General features: G+C 37.3%; 1 protein-coding gene across 1 annotated transcript in view; it reads left to right on the top strand.

The window, feature by feature from the left end:
• RNGTT (RNA guanylyltransferase and 5'-phosphatase) overlaps positions 1 to 22,718 on the top strand; it is a 171,828-nt gene that overhangs the window by 121,721 nt on the left and 27,389 nt on the right. Inside the window, exon 14 of the mRNA XM_084202256.1 lies at positions 15,798 to 15,864. Coding sequence (XP_084058382.1) covers positions 15,798 to 15,864 — 67 coding nt within the window. The remainder of the gene's footprint in view (positions 1 to 15,797; positions 15,865 to 22,718) is intronic.

Raw genomic sequence — 22,718 nt, 5'->3', positions numbered from 1 at the left:
GCCAGAAGAAGCAGGGTGGAAGAAACCTAATTCTAGTGAGCTTCCTTCTCTACCCTCATTTTAGGTAATCTGTTATTTATTTGTTGGTACCTGTGGTAGCTTTCTACTCAAGTTTGATATAAGTAAACAAAACTAACGGTAAGAACATCCCAATCCCCATAACTCTGAGTTTCTGTAGATACTAACCAGTTTTCTATATAAGGCAAGACCACTGATAAACTTAGACAAGGGTGGGGTTTATTGGAAGTGGAGAAAGTGAAGCTATAATGAGGAGAATAACCGTCATTTCAGCTGCAGTACAGACAGACTAACTTGAATTTACAGAACTGGCTGGGATTTTGGGACAATTGCAGAAAAACTGTTTGTACCATGTGTGCAAGCTTGAGAAAGTTGAGAGTTGAAAAATTTTTTCTTACCCACAAGCTCTCAAATATAAGACTGAACACTCTTGCCTCCCTCAGACTATTTTAGCCTGATCATCTTCATAACAACTTAATGACCAAAAATTCTCTAGCTTCTCCAAAAACCGTTCTTGCATTCTGATCCTAAGGAACACAATTTAATTTTCCTTTCTCTTAGTTTTCAAATGTCAAGTACAGTAATTATGTACTGTCTTAGCTTTGAGTGATTTATATCTGAATAAAATGCCTGTTTGCTCTCTGATAATAAATTTTCTTTGCCATAATAACAAGGTAGTGTTGAATCAAACTTCAAAAAAGGAGTGATAAAGATTTCTCTGAAAGAACAATTGAAACTTGATTTTGCAGTATTTGTATTAGTGTTGCCTGATTGATATTCTTTTAGTGCTTCAGGAATATGTTTGCATATAATATTAACTTAGAGGTAAATATTTTTCTGTGCATTTTAGATCAATCATGGATAAGACTTCTTCCAGTGTAAATGTCAGGTGTGAAAAATTAAAGCAATATTCTGAATTTGGAATTAAATATTTAGACCAGAAAAAGTAGAATTGCAGGAACTGTCAGTGTAATCCCATTGTCACTAATCTGTGCATGTAAAATATAGCAGAGGAATGTCCAAAAGAAATGGAATTCTTCCACAAAGAGTTGACCCCAGGGGCTGTACTGGGAAAGAGCACAGAACCGGAGCACAGATCTCTCTATTAGCTGAGTAAACAGAATAACATTGACCACTCCTAACTTTGACCACTTCTTTTAAGAAACAAGGTTGTAAAAGAAGATATGAGGCACTCAGCTCTTGGGTTTCCTAACTGATATAAAACTTGACAGCAGGGGTGTGTTAAAATGTAGCTTTCCCACCATCTATTACAGTAATATGTGCTCTACCAGTCTGCCCTTTTCTCTCTTCTGTTACTTCTCATTACTGTGTCACTGTTCCCAGATAGATTCAATTTTGTGTTCCTGCTGAAGTTTTATTCATTTTCCTTTGCTTCTCTCACCCATATTTGCATGTGAGTCTTCAGGGTTGGTTTCCCAGTAAAGGTGATTATCTTTTTTTTTCTGTAACTACTCCAAAGTGATTAAAGTCCTGGTTAAAATGCATAGAATTTCCATGAAATAGCTGAAATTTCATTCCTGTATGCCAATTGATAACTTTTTCTCTTTCATGGTCTGAAGATGTAGCTGGTATATAGAGAAATCCAATTGCTTATGTTTTGTTATGCTTATCACAGATATATTAAAAAATAGCCAAATTTCTAGACATCAAAGTCTTTCTTCATACTTGAGATTACCTTGCATGCTCCATCCTTGTTTTTTTCTGGTTGTACTGCTTAGCCCAAGAAAACATACTACTTTTTTGTAGAGACTGTCCTACCTCAAATCAAACCTGAATTAAGTTCACAATTTTTATTATGAATATTGTGATTTTTTTTTCTGTAATACCAGTAGATAATTGCAGTTAGCTATATTACTTTAAAAGGCTTATTATCCACGCAGGTACCTTAAAAACCACAATGAGTATTTTCTGCTTGGAAAACCAAAATATACTGAACCATGTGGCACTAATTTTTTTAAGCAAGCTTTTTTTTAGCAAGGGTAAATTATAGTCCAAGAGGACATGCAAAATTGCTTGGAGTAAAAAAATTATGTATTGGAGGCAGACTGCAAAATGGAAAAAACGCCCCTGCTTTACTGTACATTTGTTAATTAATAACTTAATAATTTACATTACATAAATCTTCTCAGAAAGATGTGAAAGAAGAGGCAAAGCAGGTCATCCTGATACCAGTTAAGTCAGTGGTTATCAACCAGGGTCTGGAAGTAATCAATTTTTTGTCCTGTGCAGTTTGCATTTAATCATAATTGCTCTTTCACTTGTGCCCTACATAATAAAAATTAATCATTCAGTACAGTAAATGAAAAGATGCTCTCTTTCTGTAATAATAACACAGAGATTTTAATAAAGAACTCATTTTTTCCCCCACATTTTATAGAAAAGATACATTTCTGTACGTTGCTTATCACACAGACTTCAGATTATTTGACTTTTTAGAGAGTGTGTCACAAAATTGAATTATAATTTTAAAAAAAGTCTAAAAAGCTGGCATTGGAAAAGAAGAATACTGATAGCATATGAAGAGCTTGCAAAATGGTTTTATTGGACAAAAAATTTTCTAGAAGCAGCTCCTTAAGATGGAGCTTCCAGGTCCTCTTCCTCACACAGGGAAGTGGGTCTGGCTGCATGGGACTTGTGAGGGTGTGAATTCAGGTGTGACCGTGTGCCAAGTGCCTGGGAAGGAGGAAACCTGCCTCGTGCCCTGTGTGAGTTTAGTAGCTACCTCAGGTTTAAACTGGAGGGGAGATCAAGGAGAACCTGGAACAGAAGCTGTCAACGTTGGAGCTGTGTGTGGAGCAGAGGCATCTCAGAAGGGTTTTTTGTTCCTAATCCTGTCTGCCTTCGATTTCTTAGCATTGTTCAAGCTGCCATCATCCCAGTGCATTTCCACTCCCCTCCTGGTGGCTCTGATAAAAGTACGCTTCCCCTCTAAATCTGGGAGTTGGGGTAAAAGGTCAGAGGGGGGTGGAATGTATTGAGAGGACATAGCCATCTTTAGAAGTCTGTAGAAAACAAAACCAAGGGGCGGCTGAACATTAGAGTGAGAAATAAATGAAAGATAGAGAAATGGAGAAAGGGATTGCTGAAGGGGATGTGGCACTTCTGAAGTGAAGCAGAGCACCCTTCTACAGTGGAGTGATTTCCCTTCCAGAGAAAGGAGCCTTATGGGTCAGGATACAATTTTTATATATATATATATTTTTTTTTTTTTTTAATTTATTTTTTTTAAGCAAGGTAACACACTAGAATCACAGGGCAGCTTTCCTGCAAATGCCTTGTAGGTTATAGATGCAATAATGAGTATCACAGTGTTGTTAGTTGATATTGGAAGACAGTCCTTTATTTCTTAATATTTCAGAATATGGAATACTACACTTATGTCTCTAATTACCTGAAGAATTTCTATAAAAGAAATTTTCATTTACAAGTTCGTGTATGACTATGCTGAGGGACTTGATTTTATAACTGACAGAGGAACTAAATCTGGCACCATCCGTAAAGGTTTCAGTAATGAGCTTGAAGTGTTCAGTAGTGTTCATGAGGTCTCTGACAGCCTTCCTACCTTATTTTGGGTGGTAGGTTTGTTTGCAGCAGATGGCTGCTCTACCATTCTGCTGGTGGCACTTGGGTCTGGATAGAGTGGCAGCTGGGTCCGTATCCTATATTCCAAACAAACAATTCGTTGCTCATTACAGGCTTCACCTTGGGATTGCAATCTGCATAGTCCCCCATGAACCCATACCTAAAAGGTTTCTAGACTGTAATTCAATCATTTTTCTGGTTGTGCACGATTAATTAATAAATTATTTATTTTTAATAAATGATTAAAGTGATGTGGAGAAACAGGAAGGAAAAGAAATCAGTTGGAGTGGTCTGGCTGTGTGCATACATATGGCTGAGGGTGCTCTTCCCATGTAGGATCTTTAAAAAAAATATGTGAATTTTCATACTGATTATATCTCAGGTGAATTTTGTATTCTCTGTTTTATTTTAAGGGAAAAATTTAGCCTTCTAGATGTTTTTATTATGCACATGTGTGTCAAATATCTGTTTCTCTTGTGCACCAGAGCAGCATCTATGAGCTCCAGTTTAATTATGTGTTTTGTGTTTAAATATTTATCATATTTGAATTCTCACTCAACTGGACTAATTCAATGACTCCTTGTTCTTTTGTTACAAGAATTAAATACAGATCACTTGATCAGTCTTTGGTTTGCCCTGCATTGTGAAAAGGATACTGCTTCACTAACTGCTCTACTCAGGGTACCAGCGAGGACTTACTACCACTGGTGTGGCATGCAGGGCACTGGGAAAACCAGAAAACTATTGGAGCATCTGTGCTGTCAAGTGAAGGGCAGAATGAGGGAAATTATAGCCAGATGAGATCACCTCATCATTACTTCCCTGCCAGTTCTTTGTCATGGTTTTTCAGTAGTAACAACTTGTTACAATTGCATAGTATTCAAATTTCCAGCTCTCTTCTTAAAATTTAGAATAGTTGTGCGGGACAAAAGTCTGGGGGTTGGGGGTTTTTTTGTGGGTTGGTTTGTTGGGGTTTTTTTTGTGTGTATGTGGTTTTTGTTTGGTTGGGTTTTTTTTTCATTAGAAAAACCAAGAACAAAGGAATGACAAAACTTCACATGGAAAGAAAATTCAGTGAGCTTTGAAGTCAACCCTTTAAATGTTAGGAAATAACAGAATTCTAGTTGACAGGCTCATTCACATTATGATACATCCCTTAGTTAAATGGTGTAAGTACCTTTCCCTCATTCATACACAAAAGAGCACGCATCATTCACTTCAGAGGAAAGTAATGCTGAGGTGGTATGAGTGGTACTAAATACAGCATCAGCTTCCTTTCAAAGTGATGAACTTTGTAATCTGGCTAAAGTTGCTAGCTATTGCTTCATAACTTGCTTCATCAGCAGACTTTCTCTGTTCATATCTTTTTCTGATTACTAATAAATATATTAAACAGTCTGTTATATAAATGGAATAGTCACTTGGCCTTAGCCAAGATGGAAACTGACCATTTTTTCTGCCTGTCCAATCTCAAGCAGGATTTGGTCCTTAACAGTAAGAAGTGTCTTCCATATGAAAGTACTTACTGCCTAGTTTTATGGTTTTTAAAAAATAAATTAGTATGGAATAAGAGTGTAACAGATGCCTTTTGGCAGTCTGAATCGATTATGTCAGTGTGCTGCCTCTCCCGTCCCCCACTACTTTTCAAGCACTCTTTCATTAAAATGATCAAAAGAGAGGCAGATGCAGCCACAGTGTGAGTGCAGGGGATGTGCAACCTCCTAAGTAGCACTGCCATGCGTGGCCAAGGTAGGCGTGCTGAACAATGCTGTGCTAAAGGGTAGCGCTCTGGGAAGTTTGCAGAAAATACCCTTTTCCTGTCTGTACGGTTGACTTGGATTTTTTTAAATAGCAATTCAGACCCTCTATGTTAAAAAAGAATTTGGTGATTTCTTTCACCTTAATTATCAATATAACTCCAGAGCTTTCCTTTTAGTACCTCCCTTTTCTGAAGAGATTTCATTTTGGTGACTAAAAACCCCCATGTTCCTGACTAAATGCCTTTATTTTTTTGGTGGGTACAAACAAATCCACTACCTTTACAACCTTTTCAGTCTCCCTATCTTTCTCAGTTGCTTCCTGTATTTTCACATGATCCTGTATTTCCACATGATTTTTTTCACCGGTTTTCTACTTCGGCTATGCTTGAGATTTTTTTTCATTATCTCATTTATTTCTTTTACATCTTACTTGTTAGAAATCTGTTTTTCTCTTGAAACACTGAAAATGACTTTGTTTAGAGACTTTGTATTTTATTGAAGTCTCGTGATACAAAGATCCACATTGTGGTATCAATTCTTCATTTAATTCTGGAGGCTGAATTTGCTGTATTGTGATGTCTGTTATATTTTAAAAGATGGCCAAGGTGAAAGGACCCTCTGGGGTCATAGACTAGAATGTGAATTTATGGTGTTCCAGTGAGGCCACTGCAGAGCTGTGTGAGTGCTCTTGCTGTGTGATACATGGATAAATCTGGGTAGAGTTGCATCACAGCCAGTGTCAGGCAGCTCTTTCAGCAAATTGGGAATAGTTCCTAACTCCTGTCCTATATTTCAGTGAGATGAAAGGGATGATATTCAGAAAGAAAAATTGATGTTTATGATCAGAAATAGATTCTAATAGTGAAATCTCTTGAACTACGTAATAACCTCCCAAAGGAAAAGGCAAGCAGCCTCATTTTCCAGATAATTTATGGCCAGCCTGGCCAAATTGCTCATTATACTACAGGGAGTAATATTCCATTGGTGGAGGAATGGGCATGATTATTTAATAGGTACTTCTTGTTTCTACTTAATTTCCTTTCTATTTTTTATGGATAGGTTATATGTAAATGTAGTCAAAATGCTTCTTTATGTTATTTGCCTGTAAAACAAAGCCAAACATGCTTTGGACAAACATTAAAATATTATCAGCACTAGACATAAATGCAGCAAACAAAAAGAAGGGCTTTTTGGAAACATCTGATATTGTGGTTTTATTTATCAAGTGCACAAATATGCCTTGAAAAAAATCTGCCTGTCTCTAGGAAAGTATTTGTGTACAAACACTCCCACCCCCCCAAAAAAAACCCACCACAGCCAAACACTTGTTCAAAAATTGGTGCAAATTAAACCCTGCTAATTGAAAGTAAACCTTCATATTCATCAGTTTATTCTTTTTGACGGTCTAGAATCACCATTACCTCAGATATGAGGTCACTTCAGTTTGCAGTTTCAAGCCCTCTAAATGTAATTTTTATTTCATTTGGTATATAACAGTGGTGACATTGTTCAGTGGAAGTATGTCTTTCAGGGATCAGTTACTGCCAAGATTCCCATTATCAATAGTCAGTGACAGGTAGTGATTTACTGTAGGGAGTGAGGTAGTGCAGTGAAGCTTTTCAAGTACCACACATAAGAGCTCGGAGGGCAATTAGCACATAACATTGATATTGTTGCCTGAGTTGCATGTGCTTGAAAGCACCACGCTTATTAATATGACAAATGGCACAGGCTATTGTAGTACTGTTGTGGGAGGGCTGAGGGTGTTAAATTCAAGTCTGCAGTTTGTGCTACCCACTGCGTTTTTCCCTGGGAATATTGTTTGGAATACACTTTTATGTTAATTGTAGTCACCGTTAACTTGGCTTGGACTATTCTGCAAATTCAGAATTCATGGAATGAAAGAGGTTTACTTACATTTCTGCAGGGTTGTTTCTTATAGAGATTAATTTCACATTATAAAACTCTTTATGGTCTCCTTTTTTGCACTTTAATGTATTCCTTCCCAACCTTTTCCTCCCTCACATTCTAACCCAGTGATTTTGGCATTTTTACTTTGTAAGTGGCAGTGCATAGTAACTCTTTCACTTCCCTCATAACTTTCTTGAGTTTGTGCTCTTATTTGAGGAAGAATGTCCTAAATCAGATATACAGTCTATTTGCCTACTTCTTACAATGATGTTTATACTAGAATACCTTATATTTGTGCACAAAAAATATTTTCATGCTTGACTGATGAGTAACAATTTCTGTTAGAATGTTTTCATAGCCCAAACAGGTGGTTGGTAAATGCACGGTGGAAAGCAGGAGACAGCTCTTCTGTCTTACCTGTGAAGCCTGCATGCTGCCATTGTCCTTGTTCTGCATGCACTGCTTCTGTGGAGCTGTCAAATTCTTGAGTCTCTATACTTCTAGAAGAAGATGAAATGCATGTTGCTTGCAAACCATATATGCATGCCGGTTAAAATTTACAAGCATGCCGGTTAAAATTTACTGTTATTAGCCTTTTCAGAACTTGTATTGGATCCTTTTATATATTTTAAAATACTACTGCTTAAAAATATTTATTTTTTAATATTGAAAAAATATTTATATATTTAAAATAACTAGTGTACTATTTTCACTGTGTTACTCTTACAATAGTCAGTGAATTACATTAATGAAATAATTAATGATCTTAAAAAATTGAATATCAGAAGTTAATTCTTTTGACCCTAACATCATTTTTCATAATTCTCTGTTTATTCTTTTCTCATTTTCTTCTTGTTTTTATATTCCTAGAAAATACATATTAGAGTTTTAAACCACTAGGAAATTATTATCATAAGCAAGAAGCAAAATATAATTGGAATGTCACTGTAGTAGAATTTAAGTGATTCTTTAAGGAACTACTTAGGAAGCTGCTTTTCTTTCTATGGTTATGATATTGCAGCACAGTGCAGTTTCCCCTCCCAGTTTAAGGGAACACAGGATAAAGGCAGAATATTTATCAAGCTTGTAAAAGGACATCAGCTTCATCTCATGGTTATGGTGTCCTTTCTGCTGTGTCATAGTGCTTTTTTGTGCTCGGGTCATCATGTGCAATAATGACATAGTGGAATAATTTCTTTGTACAATTGAATACAAAATTGATAAAGTTATGTACGAAAAGTACCTTTTTCTTCAAAGCTACCCACGAAGAACATTCAAGCAGTGTTTGAAAATACAGTTACTTAACTTATAGAGGTGTTAATTCTGTTGTCAGGGCTGCTGTTCATCTGTGTTCATGACTTCTAATAGTCATCTCTGTCCAAAATGTGCAAATGCATCCAGAGTGATTTTCAGAGACAGCACATACAGAGCATATCAGTATAGTATTTGTATATGCTTATCACACAAATGATGCATAACTATATTAATCCCCATTATATAGCTGTTTTAAATATGGGAGTTTAGACTGTGAGTGTGGTGACAGAGATTTTCCTAAAATTTCATTCTGACTCTCCAATTTATATTCAAACAGGGTGTGTTGCATTTTTGGCCTTAATCAACCATGGATGTGTACGCTGAGGTGGTCTTAGCCATAAAGATGCAGATGTGCAGAAAGGTCAATAACCCAGGTGTCAGGATATTTTTCTCTTTCCATTTTGCTTCACACCTATTCCAGTTTTGGCACACATCTTCTCAGGATTGAAAACTTTTCACTACCAACCTCTGTGAAGAGTGCAAATCTGCCCACAGCATATGAAGGATGAAGTTGTTACATCAGTTCCCAGCACCAGTGTAGCTGCTTTTTGCTGCTTCTGACTGTAAAGTGGAAGTAATCCATGTATTTTAATCCCTTTATCTCATAATCTCATCAGTGGAATTCCTCTTTAATCATTTCTGATAGAGGGAGATCCCTCCAGGCAGACACCAAGGATGTTTCAGGTATCAATCCACTGTTCATATAAGCCAGAAAAAACCTGTCTGATCTGGAGAAAGTTCTTGCAGGTAAGAGAACAGACCACAGCAGAATCTGCCTCTCATCCTTTGCAGAAAGCAGTCAGTTCCATCCATGTTGTCATTACAAGCAGAGACAGACACGCACAGTATTAAGATAAGTTTTGGAAGTTTCTGCAGTTTTGCATGCCCTCAAATACGTTTGTGATTATAAAATACAACAGTGAAGTTTTATTACATCCAAAAAAGCTTTGGTGGAGGCTATAGCACTTAGCAAGCTCCTAAAAACAAACACAGACTTTTCTAGAATGAAACTCATATAGGGTCAGGTGCTCTGGTGGCTGGTGAAACAGGCAACCATGAAGCATAAAGCCGAAATAAAGTATCAAACTATATATGTGGAACAGTGAACTACTCTTCAAACATAATGTTTGTCAAGTTAAATTTTACGATTGCCTAATAAAATACTGCAAGACATTATTTGATAAATTGTCATCAGTTCCGGGATTTTGTGAGCGCTTTTGTTGAAATGTAAGGAAGAAGTTGAATGTCTGTTTCCTGCGGCTAGTGAGTAACTGAAGCATTGCTGTGGGCAGCTCTATGCCCACCGCTGACTTTTGCAGGGCAGCTTTCTTCCTGAGAACCCAGACACCCCAAGCCATATGTTTGTTCATTGGTCATCATTTTCCTTCTACACATTCCACCTTTCCAGTGCCAGTTACCTCTTTTCAGCCCTCCTGCTGCACACACTGTTTTTCACTCCATACTCCCTGCTTTTCAAGCCTATCTGACCCCTGTGCTCTTGGCTAGAGCTGCAGGTCTGTCTGTGTTCCTGCACAAAGTGTCACCAGTCTTGCACCCATCAGAGCAAGCACAGGAGCTGCTGCCTCGCACAGGAGCAAATTGCTGCGTTCAGCTCATCTGCAGTAACTTGCTCCTGTGAGAGGTAGCGGCTCCTGGCTCCTCCCTGCACCTTTATTTCTCTGCTCCTTTATGGAAGCATATGTTCCTTATGGTCTGCTTCTTTCTGGAAGCTTCCTTCCATAATCTGCACAGCAGCACTAGCTAGCCTAGAGGGAAACTCACCACTGCTTTGTGTATGAACCGCTCAGAAGTGAATGTGTTCAGCTCTAGTGTGGGTGGTCCTGTTTGATAACCTGAGTGGATTTTCAAGGCAGCTTTTGAGTCTGAAGGGGTGGGCGTTTGGAGTACAGATCAAGCTGTAGTGGTGTCCTCAAGGTACACCTCCCAGAAAGATATGAAGGAACTCTTTGACACCTGCTTCTCTGGCTTCACAAAATACTACTTAATGGCTGGAGCATTGGTGGCTTGGTGAGCAGTGCCTGAATTTTTGTCACTATTATCTTGAAATCACAGAATGGTTTGGGTTGAAAGGAACCTTCAAGTTCTAACTGCCTGCCGTGGTTAGGGACACCACTCACTAGACCAGGTGGCTCAAAACATTATCCACCCTAGTCTTGAACACTTCCAGGGATGGATTGCTTCTCTGAGCAACCTGTTCCAATGTGGTTATCAATTGTTGTGGTGTTGTTGTGAGGGTCTCTAGAACGAGGTGAGAGATGAGAATTGACTTCAAGTTCTCAGAAGACTGATTTATTATATTGTGATATCATATTATATTAAAAGAAAATTATATACTTAAACAATACTAAAGAAAGAGAAAGGAGACATCAGAAGGCTAGGCAAGAATGAATAATAAAAACTTGTGACAGACTTAGAGAGTCCAACACAGCTGGCTGTGATTGGACATTAATTAAAAACAATTCACATGCTGGGTAAACAATTCTCCAAATCACATTCCAAAATAGCAAAACATAGAGAAGCTGAAGCTTCCCAGCTTCTCAGGAGAAAAATCCTAGCAAAGGCATTTTTCATAAAATATACCAATATTTTTCATAAAATATAACAATAACATTCCAGTGTCTCACCACCCCCACAGGAAAGAATTTCTTCTTAATACCTAATCTAAACCTGCCTTGTTTCAGTTTAAAGCCATTTCCCTATGTCCTATCATGGCCCTTGTAAAAAGTTCCTCTCCTATTTTTAGGCTCTGCAGCCTATTATTGACCCCCCCCTTTAGGTACTGAAAGGGTAATTCACCTTCATCTTAACATGTATTAGTAAGTTAGCAGGAGCAGAGTGTGTGTGGAGAAGAGGAAATGATCAGGCTTCTTTGAAACAGGCTGCCCTCATAAAGTCCCCAGCCAAGGGTCACTCTGCTTCCCATGGCCGAAGTCAGTAGGAAGGAGGCAATGATACTGGCAATGTCCCAGCCCCCAGACAAGGTCAGCTATGCTCAGGGAGGAGGAACTCTCTTGTAAATCAGTTTATGCTGCTACCATTCTATAATCCTTTGGTTCTCTCCAGCCCAGAGCTCTACCCCAGTGCTTTCCAACCCAGGGCGCTGCTTTTTCACTCCTTTATACCTTTCTTGTCCCTTGTGTTCTACATCACCTGCTGTCCCAACAGAGCCTAACTCCAAGTTTCTTTTTACCCAAGATCTTAGTCCTGTCCTGTGTTTATTTGCATTAACCACTGTCACTGTTGCCACCACACTTTTTGGATCACCTGGCCTGACCATGCCCTACTCCTATGGTCAGCTTCCCCCACAAACAGCAGTACCTGGCTCCTGCAGCTTGGATTTTGAAAACATTGTGTGTGTTTATATCCCAGAAAAGACCAAAACTTGGGAAATTTAGTGATAACTATGTAGCAGCATTTTCTTGGTACTGGAAGGGCCTTTAAGACCTTGATAATTGTCAAAACTCTGAAATGGCTTGTCCTGATACTTTTGGGGTTTTTATGTTGTTTGCATTGAAATATAACTCTGCAGCCCTAACAGGCATGTTGGGCTAGAGGTCTGCTCACTTGGATGTATAGGAGAGGAAAGCATGGAGTGCTGCGTAACGTATGGACAGCACATCTTAAAGAACTACTGTTTCTTGGAGTCGTGTTTCTTTCCTTCAATGTACAGAAAAAAATGGGAATTGTATGGATAATATATTGATTGGAAGAGACTACAAATAAAATATATGACAGTCTGTAAGCTAGGCAACTTCATATATTGCTACATATTCTTAAATAAAAATTAGTATGTGTTGAAGTCTCAGCAAGCATTTGTATTTCTGATGATTGTTTCTTATGATTTTAAGTTAGTTATTTGAAGTGACATTCAAAGGTAATAATTGTGCTGTGAAACTGTCATCACTGTTTCATCGCCTGTTATTGATTTTGGCCAATTACAAGTGATGTCCAGCTTCTGTCAGGGTTTGGTGTTGAGTACTCCTGATGGTGTTTTAAGAGCAGAACTGTGCAATTGTTAAACTAAGTAAGAAATAGAGTGACATTCAAAAGACAGCTTTGGCATACAAGTGCTTACATGCCAACCCTGCTTACCACTGGGAAGGCAAAGGGTAATTAGTTGAGAGTATTAGGAGAGAATATCTGTAGCAATTTGGACACATTAATGTTTATAATAGTAAGTTAATTTTAGGTACTTAAAAGTCCGCCCTGATATTGTGGTAAAGAACTCCAAAGCCAGCTATGCATAGTTTGAACTTTTTGACTGGTGGGAGGTACATCTAAGTGTCATTTAGAGGTCAGTTGTGCTGAGTTTCTCCGAGTGAGATGGAGTTTGGCACATACTCCTCTCTCTCACGCCTTGGCTTATTCAGAGCCTCAGTGGTGACTCCTGTCACAGCCTGCTTACCTCTCTAGGCTCTTCTGTGCTCAGCCTCTGAAATACAGAGATTATGCTCATAAGAAAGACCCAGAGTAAAAGAGCTTAGAGTAGTGATGAGATATCATATTTTTTTTAATTGCTCAGACTATTTAGGGGCATAAACCACAGATATTTCAGAACATTAAATTATGATCATATTGGGCTGCTTGTTTCAACCTTCTGGAATTCTTAAATGGAAACTTTTTGTGTTGGTGAAATAATTTTGAACTACGGAACTCAATAGGAATGTGTAAACTAGAGAAATATAGAATGCAACCTCTTATTCAAGGAAGGGAGAGCTACAAATAACTCCGTTCCCTAAACATTTTCCTAACATTGCATTAACATTGCTTTATGAAGTGCCATGTGAGTACAAATAAAAAGTTGTAAGTAAATTACTTTTTAGCAGAGGCAGCGAAAGATGAATGAATAGTAATCAGCTTGTACTGTGTCAATATCAATCTTATTAAGGAAGCCAAGTCTTGCAGTTCATTTGGAGCATACATCAGTGATAGCATCTTAAAACTGTAAAAGCTGGGCAGTCTCCTGGAAAGACCAGTCTTAAGGTTTCCTGGATATTTGTTACTTCTAATTAAAGCAATCCTAAAGACTTTGATTTTTAATAGTCCTACATTTTTATCTGGTAAAGAAAACGTGAAGAATAACAGCATGGAAATTATCACACTGAATGTCCTCTCTTTTTTAAGGTCCCTAACTTGAAAAACAGCTAGTGGACTTTCTTTTCTGTCTTATGATAATTATGTGCAGTTCTTTGTAAGAATGCTTTGTTGCTTTAAGGTACCTCTTTGAATTGTGATGTCCTACCTTGAATTCTTTTTGTAGCCTCTTAAAACCTACTTTGCTGATTACTTCCCATATGTTTCTTTACATTTAGAAAACCATTAAATATTTTCTGATTTTGCTTTATAGCTCTAGGAGAAAATTAGCTCAATATGCTGGATTTTCCAGTTCCAGATACCTGAGTTCTGAATAAATTTGACTTATTGTGACTGAAAATGAACTCAATATGCTTATCCTGACTTTCATATATCATTGCAAAACCATTGCCTAGTACAAGTCTTTCTGATGGAGACTGGGACACTGATAGGGAAAGGGAGGAATCCACTTGTCTGTCTGTACTGTGGCTGATGTCATCTCATCCTTACTGGTCTCTTCTTTTTTGGGGTATTTCTGTCAGTGCACTGGAAACTTTTGTACACCATATCTAATTGCAGAAAGGTTTTTGAAGAGTGATAGTTCAACATCTCTTCTTACTTAACTGTTTTATGTGTGTGAATGTTTTGACTTTGTAAGTTTGCTGAGTTCCACCAATTCCCACTGTTGGTGAACCAGTTTAAAGTCATATATATCATATTGTTGTCAGAATTGGGAAGAATCAAGGTCATACTAAGGTATGTACATTCTGTGGGCTCAAAATTATTTATTGCCATCTAAGTTGCTGTTTTCTTTTGTTTATGAAAACAGGCTTGGCAATGGTGAGAAATTAGTTGAAAATGACAGGTGGCTTAGTTATTTAAAAAAACCCCTCAGTATTAACTATAAGTGTGTGTGTGTGTATATATATATGTATATGTATATTTATGTATGCTTAATAATGCAAGAGAGACATCTCAGTGTCATTGCTTAAGCTGACTGATGCCTGACATTTATACTTATTTCTCACTATTTAATTTAATTTGTATGAGGCCTTATTGCTAGAGGGAGTGGGATGTAAAATTGAAAGAAAATATAATATAGCAAACACTTAATGTAAACTTGGGGCTACTGAGAAGTGTGATGGGTTTTCAATGTCTCTTTTAATCAAAACAGAAACTCTTTCTGGGGTTTGTAATCAAAAAAAGTTCTCATTATTATGAAGAACCTGTATTTCAGTGCAATGCTTCTGAGGTTTTAAAATAGAGGGAATGATTGCTGGGCCTTTGCTTAGCAAGAGGAACATTGTAATTATGCAGTCAGAACAGAACACTGCTCTCCTGCCCTTTTTGCTGGCCAGTGATGTTCTTGTCAGCCTGTTCGTAACAGCAGTGCCCTAATGCTCCTCTGGAATTTGGAGTTTTTGTACTGATAGCATTGACTTGCACGGTATCTGCAGAAATCAAACTCTTTTCCAGATATATGAACAGGCATTTGAGACAACTTATCCACTGTCCCTCCGGATCTTGGTGGTGTATGCAACAACTTTATTAAGACTTGAAGAGAACAGCAAGCACAAGCTGTATCTGGGGCTCTTTTTATTTAGCAAACCATTAGGCAATATTACAGAGATGCTCTGGTATTTCTCTGCTTGTAGTGACGTCATTTTTATATTACTGTGCATACTTTTATGTGCCCTAATCTGTTTTAGCTCTTGGGCTTGCTGCTATGAATGTGTTTATGATTCTTTTCTCTTGCAGTCTCTTTGTCTCTAATGGTCTCTAATAAATAGAAAAGGCGCATACCTGCCATTCTCCCACATTACTGAGTGGCATCCATCACAAAGAAGCCTATGAAATGATTTTGTTGAAGACCTGCTTGCAACATAAACACAAATTACTGGTGTGCACCCATCTTTAATGCACATTTTCTTTTTTTATGGTAGCTCACACAGAATTGTGTAACCAGATTTGCAAGGGTAGCTCTTGCTATTGTGATGAAGATTGGTGCCCTGCTAGGGTTTCCTAACAATTACTGCAGATACAGAAAAAAGTTATGGATGTGAAGTGATATCTTAAAAGATTCTTTTCATTTTTTAGGCTACTCACCCAGAATGTTGGTCTTCTTTATGTTGGAAACTTTGACAGACCTTTTGCACAAATTAAGGTATGATTAATAAGCTGGGGGGGAGGGGGTTTCAATTATTTCAATTATTTCATTTCTGTACGATTTAGAGAACTTCAGGACTTTAAGTTATCAATATAGCTTCAGGAAAAACAATGGGAAATAGTGCTGCTTTGGTTATGTTTACCATATTCTGGATTTGCTTTTGGTTTAATCTGTGCTTTTAGCTTGTCAAAGAAGTCTAGTGTTTCCAGTCACCTTTTGATTAATTTTGACTCTGGTTTAATTACCAGAAGGTTTTCTTGTCAGAGACATTTCAAAACAAAGCTACTTTTGAAGCCCTGTAGTTCTTTCAGTGATCCTTGACAGAGAAGACACTGCAGTAAAAAGCACAGATTGTTTTCCCAGTATTATTAGATTTATTATGAAAGACTCATACAATTGCTGGAAAATAATTTGCTTTTTATGACTTATTGTTTCTTTCTCTTCAGAGGAACTATAATAGCTTCATGTTTCTAATTGCCAGTTGCTAAATAGTCATTGCCATGTCACTTGCAAACAAAAATGTTCTACAAGTATATATGGACTGATTGTGATGAGTGTCACTGATATTTTCATTAGAACAAAGAGAGGGAGGCATTAGCATGTCAGCCATTACACTGCAATGTGGAAACGTGGTATCTGTTTTAGAATGCTGAAGTGTTCCCATGTCTTAGATGATACCTGTAATTATTACATATTTTGCACTCTTGGCTGCATTGTTCCCTCCATCAATGTGCGTATGCTTGTGCTTCTGAATTTTAAAAACCTTGTTTTTGTTTTACATCGAAATGAAACTTAATTTTCAAAACTCAGATGTGTTCCTTTGCCATCCCTAATTATGTTACTAAACTGTATTCCCAACTGTATCTAGCAAATACATTTTACAATTTAAACCTTGGTACTGTATTAAAATTATTTTAAAATAAGAAATTATTGCTTTTCCTCTTCCTGTTTCCCTTTCACTCATCTCCCCAGTTCCTGCATGTGTATTATTCAGTTTGGCTAATAACCAGACAATTGAAATGTTACTTGCATGAAACAGCTTGCTAGAAGTTCCTTCAAAAATAACCTTGTATACTTTTGTTGATACCTCTTCAGACCAGTGCTTCTTTAAAAGCTTTATAAGAGTTAACTGTTCTCCCATTCTAAATGAGGCTCAGTTTCTGCCTGCTCCATCCACGTATAAGAATATTAAGTAGCAAAATGGGAGGTTTTTCCCATGACAGGGAAGAGTTTAAGTCACCTGGGTGGAAGTGAGAGGGATGAGGTGAATACCCCATTTGTTTTCTGCTGCTTGCAGTCAGCAGAGGTACCCCTCCTAATCCTTTGGGCCAAGGAGAGACCCTTCTGTTCGCAGGAGAGCTGCAGAGATGCTGTACAGGATCCAGCTGCAGGACTGAGTGGCAGGCCACATGCAAATGCTTAGGGAAAGAGGGCACTAACAGGATAAATACAAAGCATGCAGACAGCTTCCTGCAATTTGCATGCAGTGTCTTCTCTGCTGGAAGTGGTATCTGCATCCTGGTGCCTAATAGACTCACTTGGACTTCCCTCCCTCAGTGTGCTTGAGGGATTTTCCACTAAATTTTCAACATACAAAGCCATACTATCATTGCGAGTTTCGGCATTATTTTCTATCTTTTAAATCTATTGCCAAATTATTCTTTTTGTGTGGGAGCTTAAGAAATTCTTCCAGCTGCTTTGGAGGGTTCAAGACTCTGCTTAGGGGGCTCAGAGGCTTTGGCACAGAGCTTAAGACTTCTGTGCCTTTGATTTGGCTTTTAGAAAAAACAATTACAAACTTTTATGTGAAAGATTACAAGCTATGAAAGTTTAAGTAGAATGATAGTGAATTTATCACGAGGTGAAAAAGTCGATTTTGAGGTATTTTAGAAGGGAGATTCAGAGAGTAAAATGGAAGGATTTGGGCGTGTCTAGCTTTTCTCTTTCTTCTTCTTAGCCTCCGTCTTCTGCTGTGATGTTAGCATTTTTAGATTAGTTTAGAGCAGAAGCTCACTGTCCAACATAAGTGATAAGTATTAGAAAGTAATTGTAAACATTGTATACGTAATTTTTAGTGTAAAGACATAACACCACCCTGGGGACAGAGAGAATGCCTCTCACTGTCTTGCTGAGCAGACCTTGGCAAGACAGGAGAAAATATTTTATAGACAAGATACAATAAACAACCTTGAGACTGAGAAATTAAGAGCCCTGACTCCTTCTTGAAGTGTCAGGCTAAGAAAATGGACTTTCTAACTTTTCTCAAGGTCACTCTGACCAGCTAGAGACCCCCAGATTTTTGGTTCAACCTAGCTTTTATGTCAAGAGAAGTGATGAGCAGCCATTCTCTATTCCTGATCTTTAGCTTCCCCTCCACATTACCCAATCTTCCTGTGGTCCTCCAGACCACAGGAACTTAATCTATTTAATTGCTCCTGAAATCCTACCTGTATCTCCGATCAATTTTGTGTTTTACATACCCTTCTGCGTTTCTATTGTTGCTTTTTTTAGAATAGGGGATGGCATAGTGTTGAAGATATGGGCACAATAGCCTTTTCTGTTGTGTCTGCAGTTCTTTATACATGGGATGGGACCATGCTTGGTAAATACCTCATGTACAGTTAATTTGAGTAAGTTAATACTGGACTTTTTGGTAATATATCACTGGTGTAGTCTCATCCTAAATGTTTCATTTGCTACAGAATATGTTAAGTGGATAGTCAAAATAAATTTCAGTTGCTGCCTTTGAAAAACAGAGACTATTTTCCACTTAATTACTGGGGATTACAATGATAATTTTGAATAAGTGAATTCCACAAGATGCGCTCTATAAAATATAACTTATTTTTGGAGCTATAGGGGCATATATGGATGTATGTTTGCACACCGTTGCTTTGCCTTGCTTTGCTTCTGGTGCTAAAAGCAATGCTGCAGTGGTGAGCTGATTGGCGTGGATTATTATTATTACCTTCAGCTGGGAAATGGCATGTAGTTAACAAAGACAAAAAGCTTTTGAAATTGAAGCTCCTCTCTGATTGCTTGAGATTCTAGATTGATTTTTGCTGCATGGCAACAGAAGGAACTGGTATAGAGTGATGGTGTCACACCTTTATAGAGGTCTTCAACACCAAAAAAGAGAAAGGGAGTAATAATTCACACTGAGAGTTGGTGGTGCAAAAAGAAGTTTATGTACTCTGGAGATGTACGGTGGTCTTTCATAGCTGTTGACACAGGTTTCTTTCATTCTTCCCCTAGCACTTCCTCAGATGTTTAATATGCTGTTGCTAACAATCCCATCAGTTAAAAGACCAGTGAACTTGAATATATATAAGGTCCTTGAATATATATAAGGCAGTCTTTATAACCTTTTAGTTCAAATATACTTTTACTCACTGTGTGATAGATTGCTCCCTCCTGTTATATATATTACCCATGCTCATGTTCATTTGCCAACATCCCAAGTATTATGTATTCTATTAGGATACAGCGTTTTTTGCCAAATGTATGCATTAAGGAACAACCCAAACCACTACAGTCCTCTGCCAGTGTGGATTTATTACTCAAAGTGGACCATTATTAGACAGCAGTACTTCCAGTGCATTTTAGTGCACTTTCAGTTGGACAAGTCGGAATGTTACTAGGTCTTTGAAATATTCATAGTAACATATAAACTGATATATAGTAGTCATATGTAGTGCTCATATATTCATGTTTCAGTTTATATGCATTTACAATACTGCAAAAAGAAAAACTCCTTATCAAAGTATCCCTTCCCAAAAGCAAACACGTTTGACTTTCCAAAACTGTGCAGGAGATAATTGCAACAATGTCTTTGATGATGAAGAACTGTAGATGGCGATTCTGGGAAAAGAGTTTGAAATAGTAATGTCTCTTCCAGGACGATTTTTCTATGTCTTTCTTTCTTATATCAATAATTCATTAATATATATTAATATTTATAATATTTCTGAGACATTGCTGAACTGATAAGATTAACTGAAATTACCTGATCTTCCTCCTCAATTTGCTTTCAGTGGTATCAGTGGTTGTGCTTGATAGGTGTTGGATATTTGTACTTCATTATGCAAGAGAAATGTGAATCATTCACTCCTGGAGCTTTTGAATCTTGCATCTGGTAGCAGATGGATAGAAGAAATGGAGAAAAAGAGTTCTCCTGGCTAGAGGGATCTGCCTGGAGCTTAACTCTTCTAATAATCTGCTAGTTCATAAGTATTGCAAGATTTTTTATATTGCTGTTTTGAACAGAATTTATAATAGAATATTTAAATTTTTGCACAGTGTTTGCTCTTGTTCTAGGGTAATATTTAGTGAGTTTCAGTAAGTTCAGTGACTTATATAAATGATGGCTGTTTCAGTTAGCTTATGAGACAATTAATTATTTCAAAATTCTGCTATGGTAATGCCTTCTAATTTTTTTCCCCTGGAGAATGTTCTTTAAGATTATATTGAAGGAATCAATTTAATAGAGGATAGTTACTTTTAAAAAATTAATTTTGTTTCCAAATAAAATTATTCTAAATTATTGTTTAATTCTAATGTCCATTCAATGATATCATAGAACAGTTTTACTATAGATGTTGGCTTTCAGTATTTTCTCTCATTTAAGCTATGTTAATAGTAGTAACAGTAGTGGTTACTGTCACTTCTGCTTTCTTTCAAAGATGTCTGGAACAATGCAATGATTTGCAGCTTTCTTTGGATCTTAAGTGGTTTAGGACCAGTGGTTTTCTTATTTATTAAACACCTCTTGAAAATTTGATGAAATGAAAAAGGTTTCTGTAAGTGATAATCTTGATCAAGAAGGTAAAGTGTTGTCATCTGCTGGAATTAACTGGCAAGCTTTCTTTTATGTTTTTTCCCTAAATATTGTTAGTATTTTTTTGCTAACAAGGATGCTATTAAAGCAAAAACTTTATCATACAAATTTTGTGGGTTTTAGAAGTAACTAAATCTATTTGTCTCAGTATACATAATAATTGCCCAATGGCAGGGTATGTTACTGAGGTTTCATGACGTGTTGTTTTTAAACTTGAGATTTGATCAATGTATATTACAATGAGAACTTAGCTACACTATATGCAGTAATTATATCTATAAAGAAAATCATACTGCTTGATCAATTTATTAGGAATGTCAGTTTTTGCAGTTCAATTCCTAGTAGCTTCTGGGGTTAGGGGAAATGGTTCAGTACACTGTGTTCTCCATTATTAATAAGTAATGAAGCTTCTGGCAGTCTTTACTATGAGCTAATGACTAGTTTCATTTTTTGGCTTTCTTAGCACGTTAAATTACCATTTAAATAAAGATTAATTACTACTGTTTTATTTTTAGTATTTTAAGAGTAGTTATTAAAAGTTTCACAGTAACTACTACTTTGTTCAAAATAGAATTGTTCGATTTCATAGAATATGAGGACAGTTACATTGAAAATGATATTTTGAAAATAATAATGTGTTGTTAGTATTTTGTTTTTTTATTATAGGATCCCAGCAGAAAGATTCTGAGTTTTAAGTTTGCTTCTGGGGAATTTGCTGCTGTAGTTACAGCAGTCTTGCTGTCAAGGACTAGAAAGGAATCAAGATCTCTGCTCCGACCTGCACGTCAATAGCTCTAATCTGTGATTTTATTAAACTTGAGAACAGTGTTGCTGATTGCTGAGACAGCTGAGCTGACCACCTACACTCCAGGAATGTAGTTGGTTCTAAGCTATTATTTGTGCAACTGCCTCATTTTCCCTCAGCAAATACACTTTTAACTTAAGACATGAAAAAGCATTGTGAAGTTCTGCAGCAGGTAATCACCCCAAAATAATTTCTTTGATCATATCAAATCAGAACCTGTAGACTCTCCAGATACAAATCCATCTACCTTTACTTTAAGATCTGCAGGCAATGGCTCACCACCTCAGATAATTTACTGTAATGTTCCCAAGAGCTGAAACCCCAAGAGCTGAAACCTCATGAACCTAGCTGCCTTACCTTTGTCCAAGCACCCAGACTGAACTGGTGTCTGAGAACCAGGTCAGACATAATTCATGACTCCTTCAGCAATGTCACTTATTACTGATAATCAGCAATGTCGCTGATTACTGAAATGATTGGCCACAATTTACCAAACAATCCTTTCCTGAAGAAGAGGGAACAGGAATGAATTTCTGGTCTTGCTACTCTTAAGGGGTTATTTTTTAAGGAAGGATAAGCTGCTGTTTTCTCAACTGAAGCTGGCATGTTTTTCTTCCCTGAGTGATAATGACTTCTACTACCGATGAGTGACCCCAAAGCTTGGGATACCCTTGTTTAGGGTACAGGTCTTCAGACCACTCCAGATGTAGAGAGAGAATTAGTCCAACTTTTGCCCTGCAATCAGTTGCTGTCCAGACAGAGCTCCACAGTAGCAGTGCGGTATATAAAGTTTTTTAGCAGAAAATGTTTTCCCTTTGTGCCTGTTGACAGCCACTAAGAGTATGTTGGTGTCTTAATTATTTGAAACTTTGCTTACTGGACTTTCATACATAATCACAGAGATTTTTGTGTTCACTACCAGAGCAAATAGTAGAGCAAAAGAATTTCTTGTTTATTTTGGTCAAGTCATAACCTGAATTTTGTGTTCGTAGCCTGTGTCCCCTTCTTATTGTTTTGTGCTGTTACTGTGTTTATGGGATGTGAAATGCCATAGAATATGACCTAGGGAAATCATGTCTTCAGCTTGAAGATGGTAGAGCCCTAGAATCTGAGAAGTGAGGTGTTCCTGAGAAAACAGAAGTGCTGATTTATCTCTAAGTGTTTGGTTCTGGTTGTTCACATTTAAGACAAGTAATTTCAAGCTGAAAG

The sequence above is a fragment of the Fringilla coelebs genome (genome assembly GCF_963513975.1).
Source record: "Fringilla coelebs genome assembly, chromosome: 3".
Lineage (NCBI taxonomy): Eukaryota > Metazoa > Chordata > Aves > Passeriformes > Fringillidae > Fringilla > Fringilla coelebs.
This window is presented reverse-complemented; position numbering and strand designations above follow the sequence as displayed.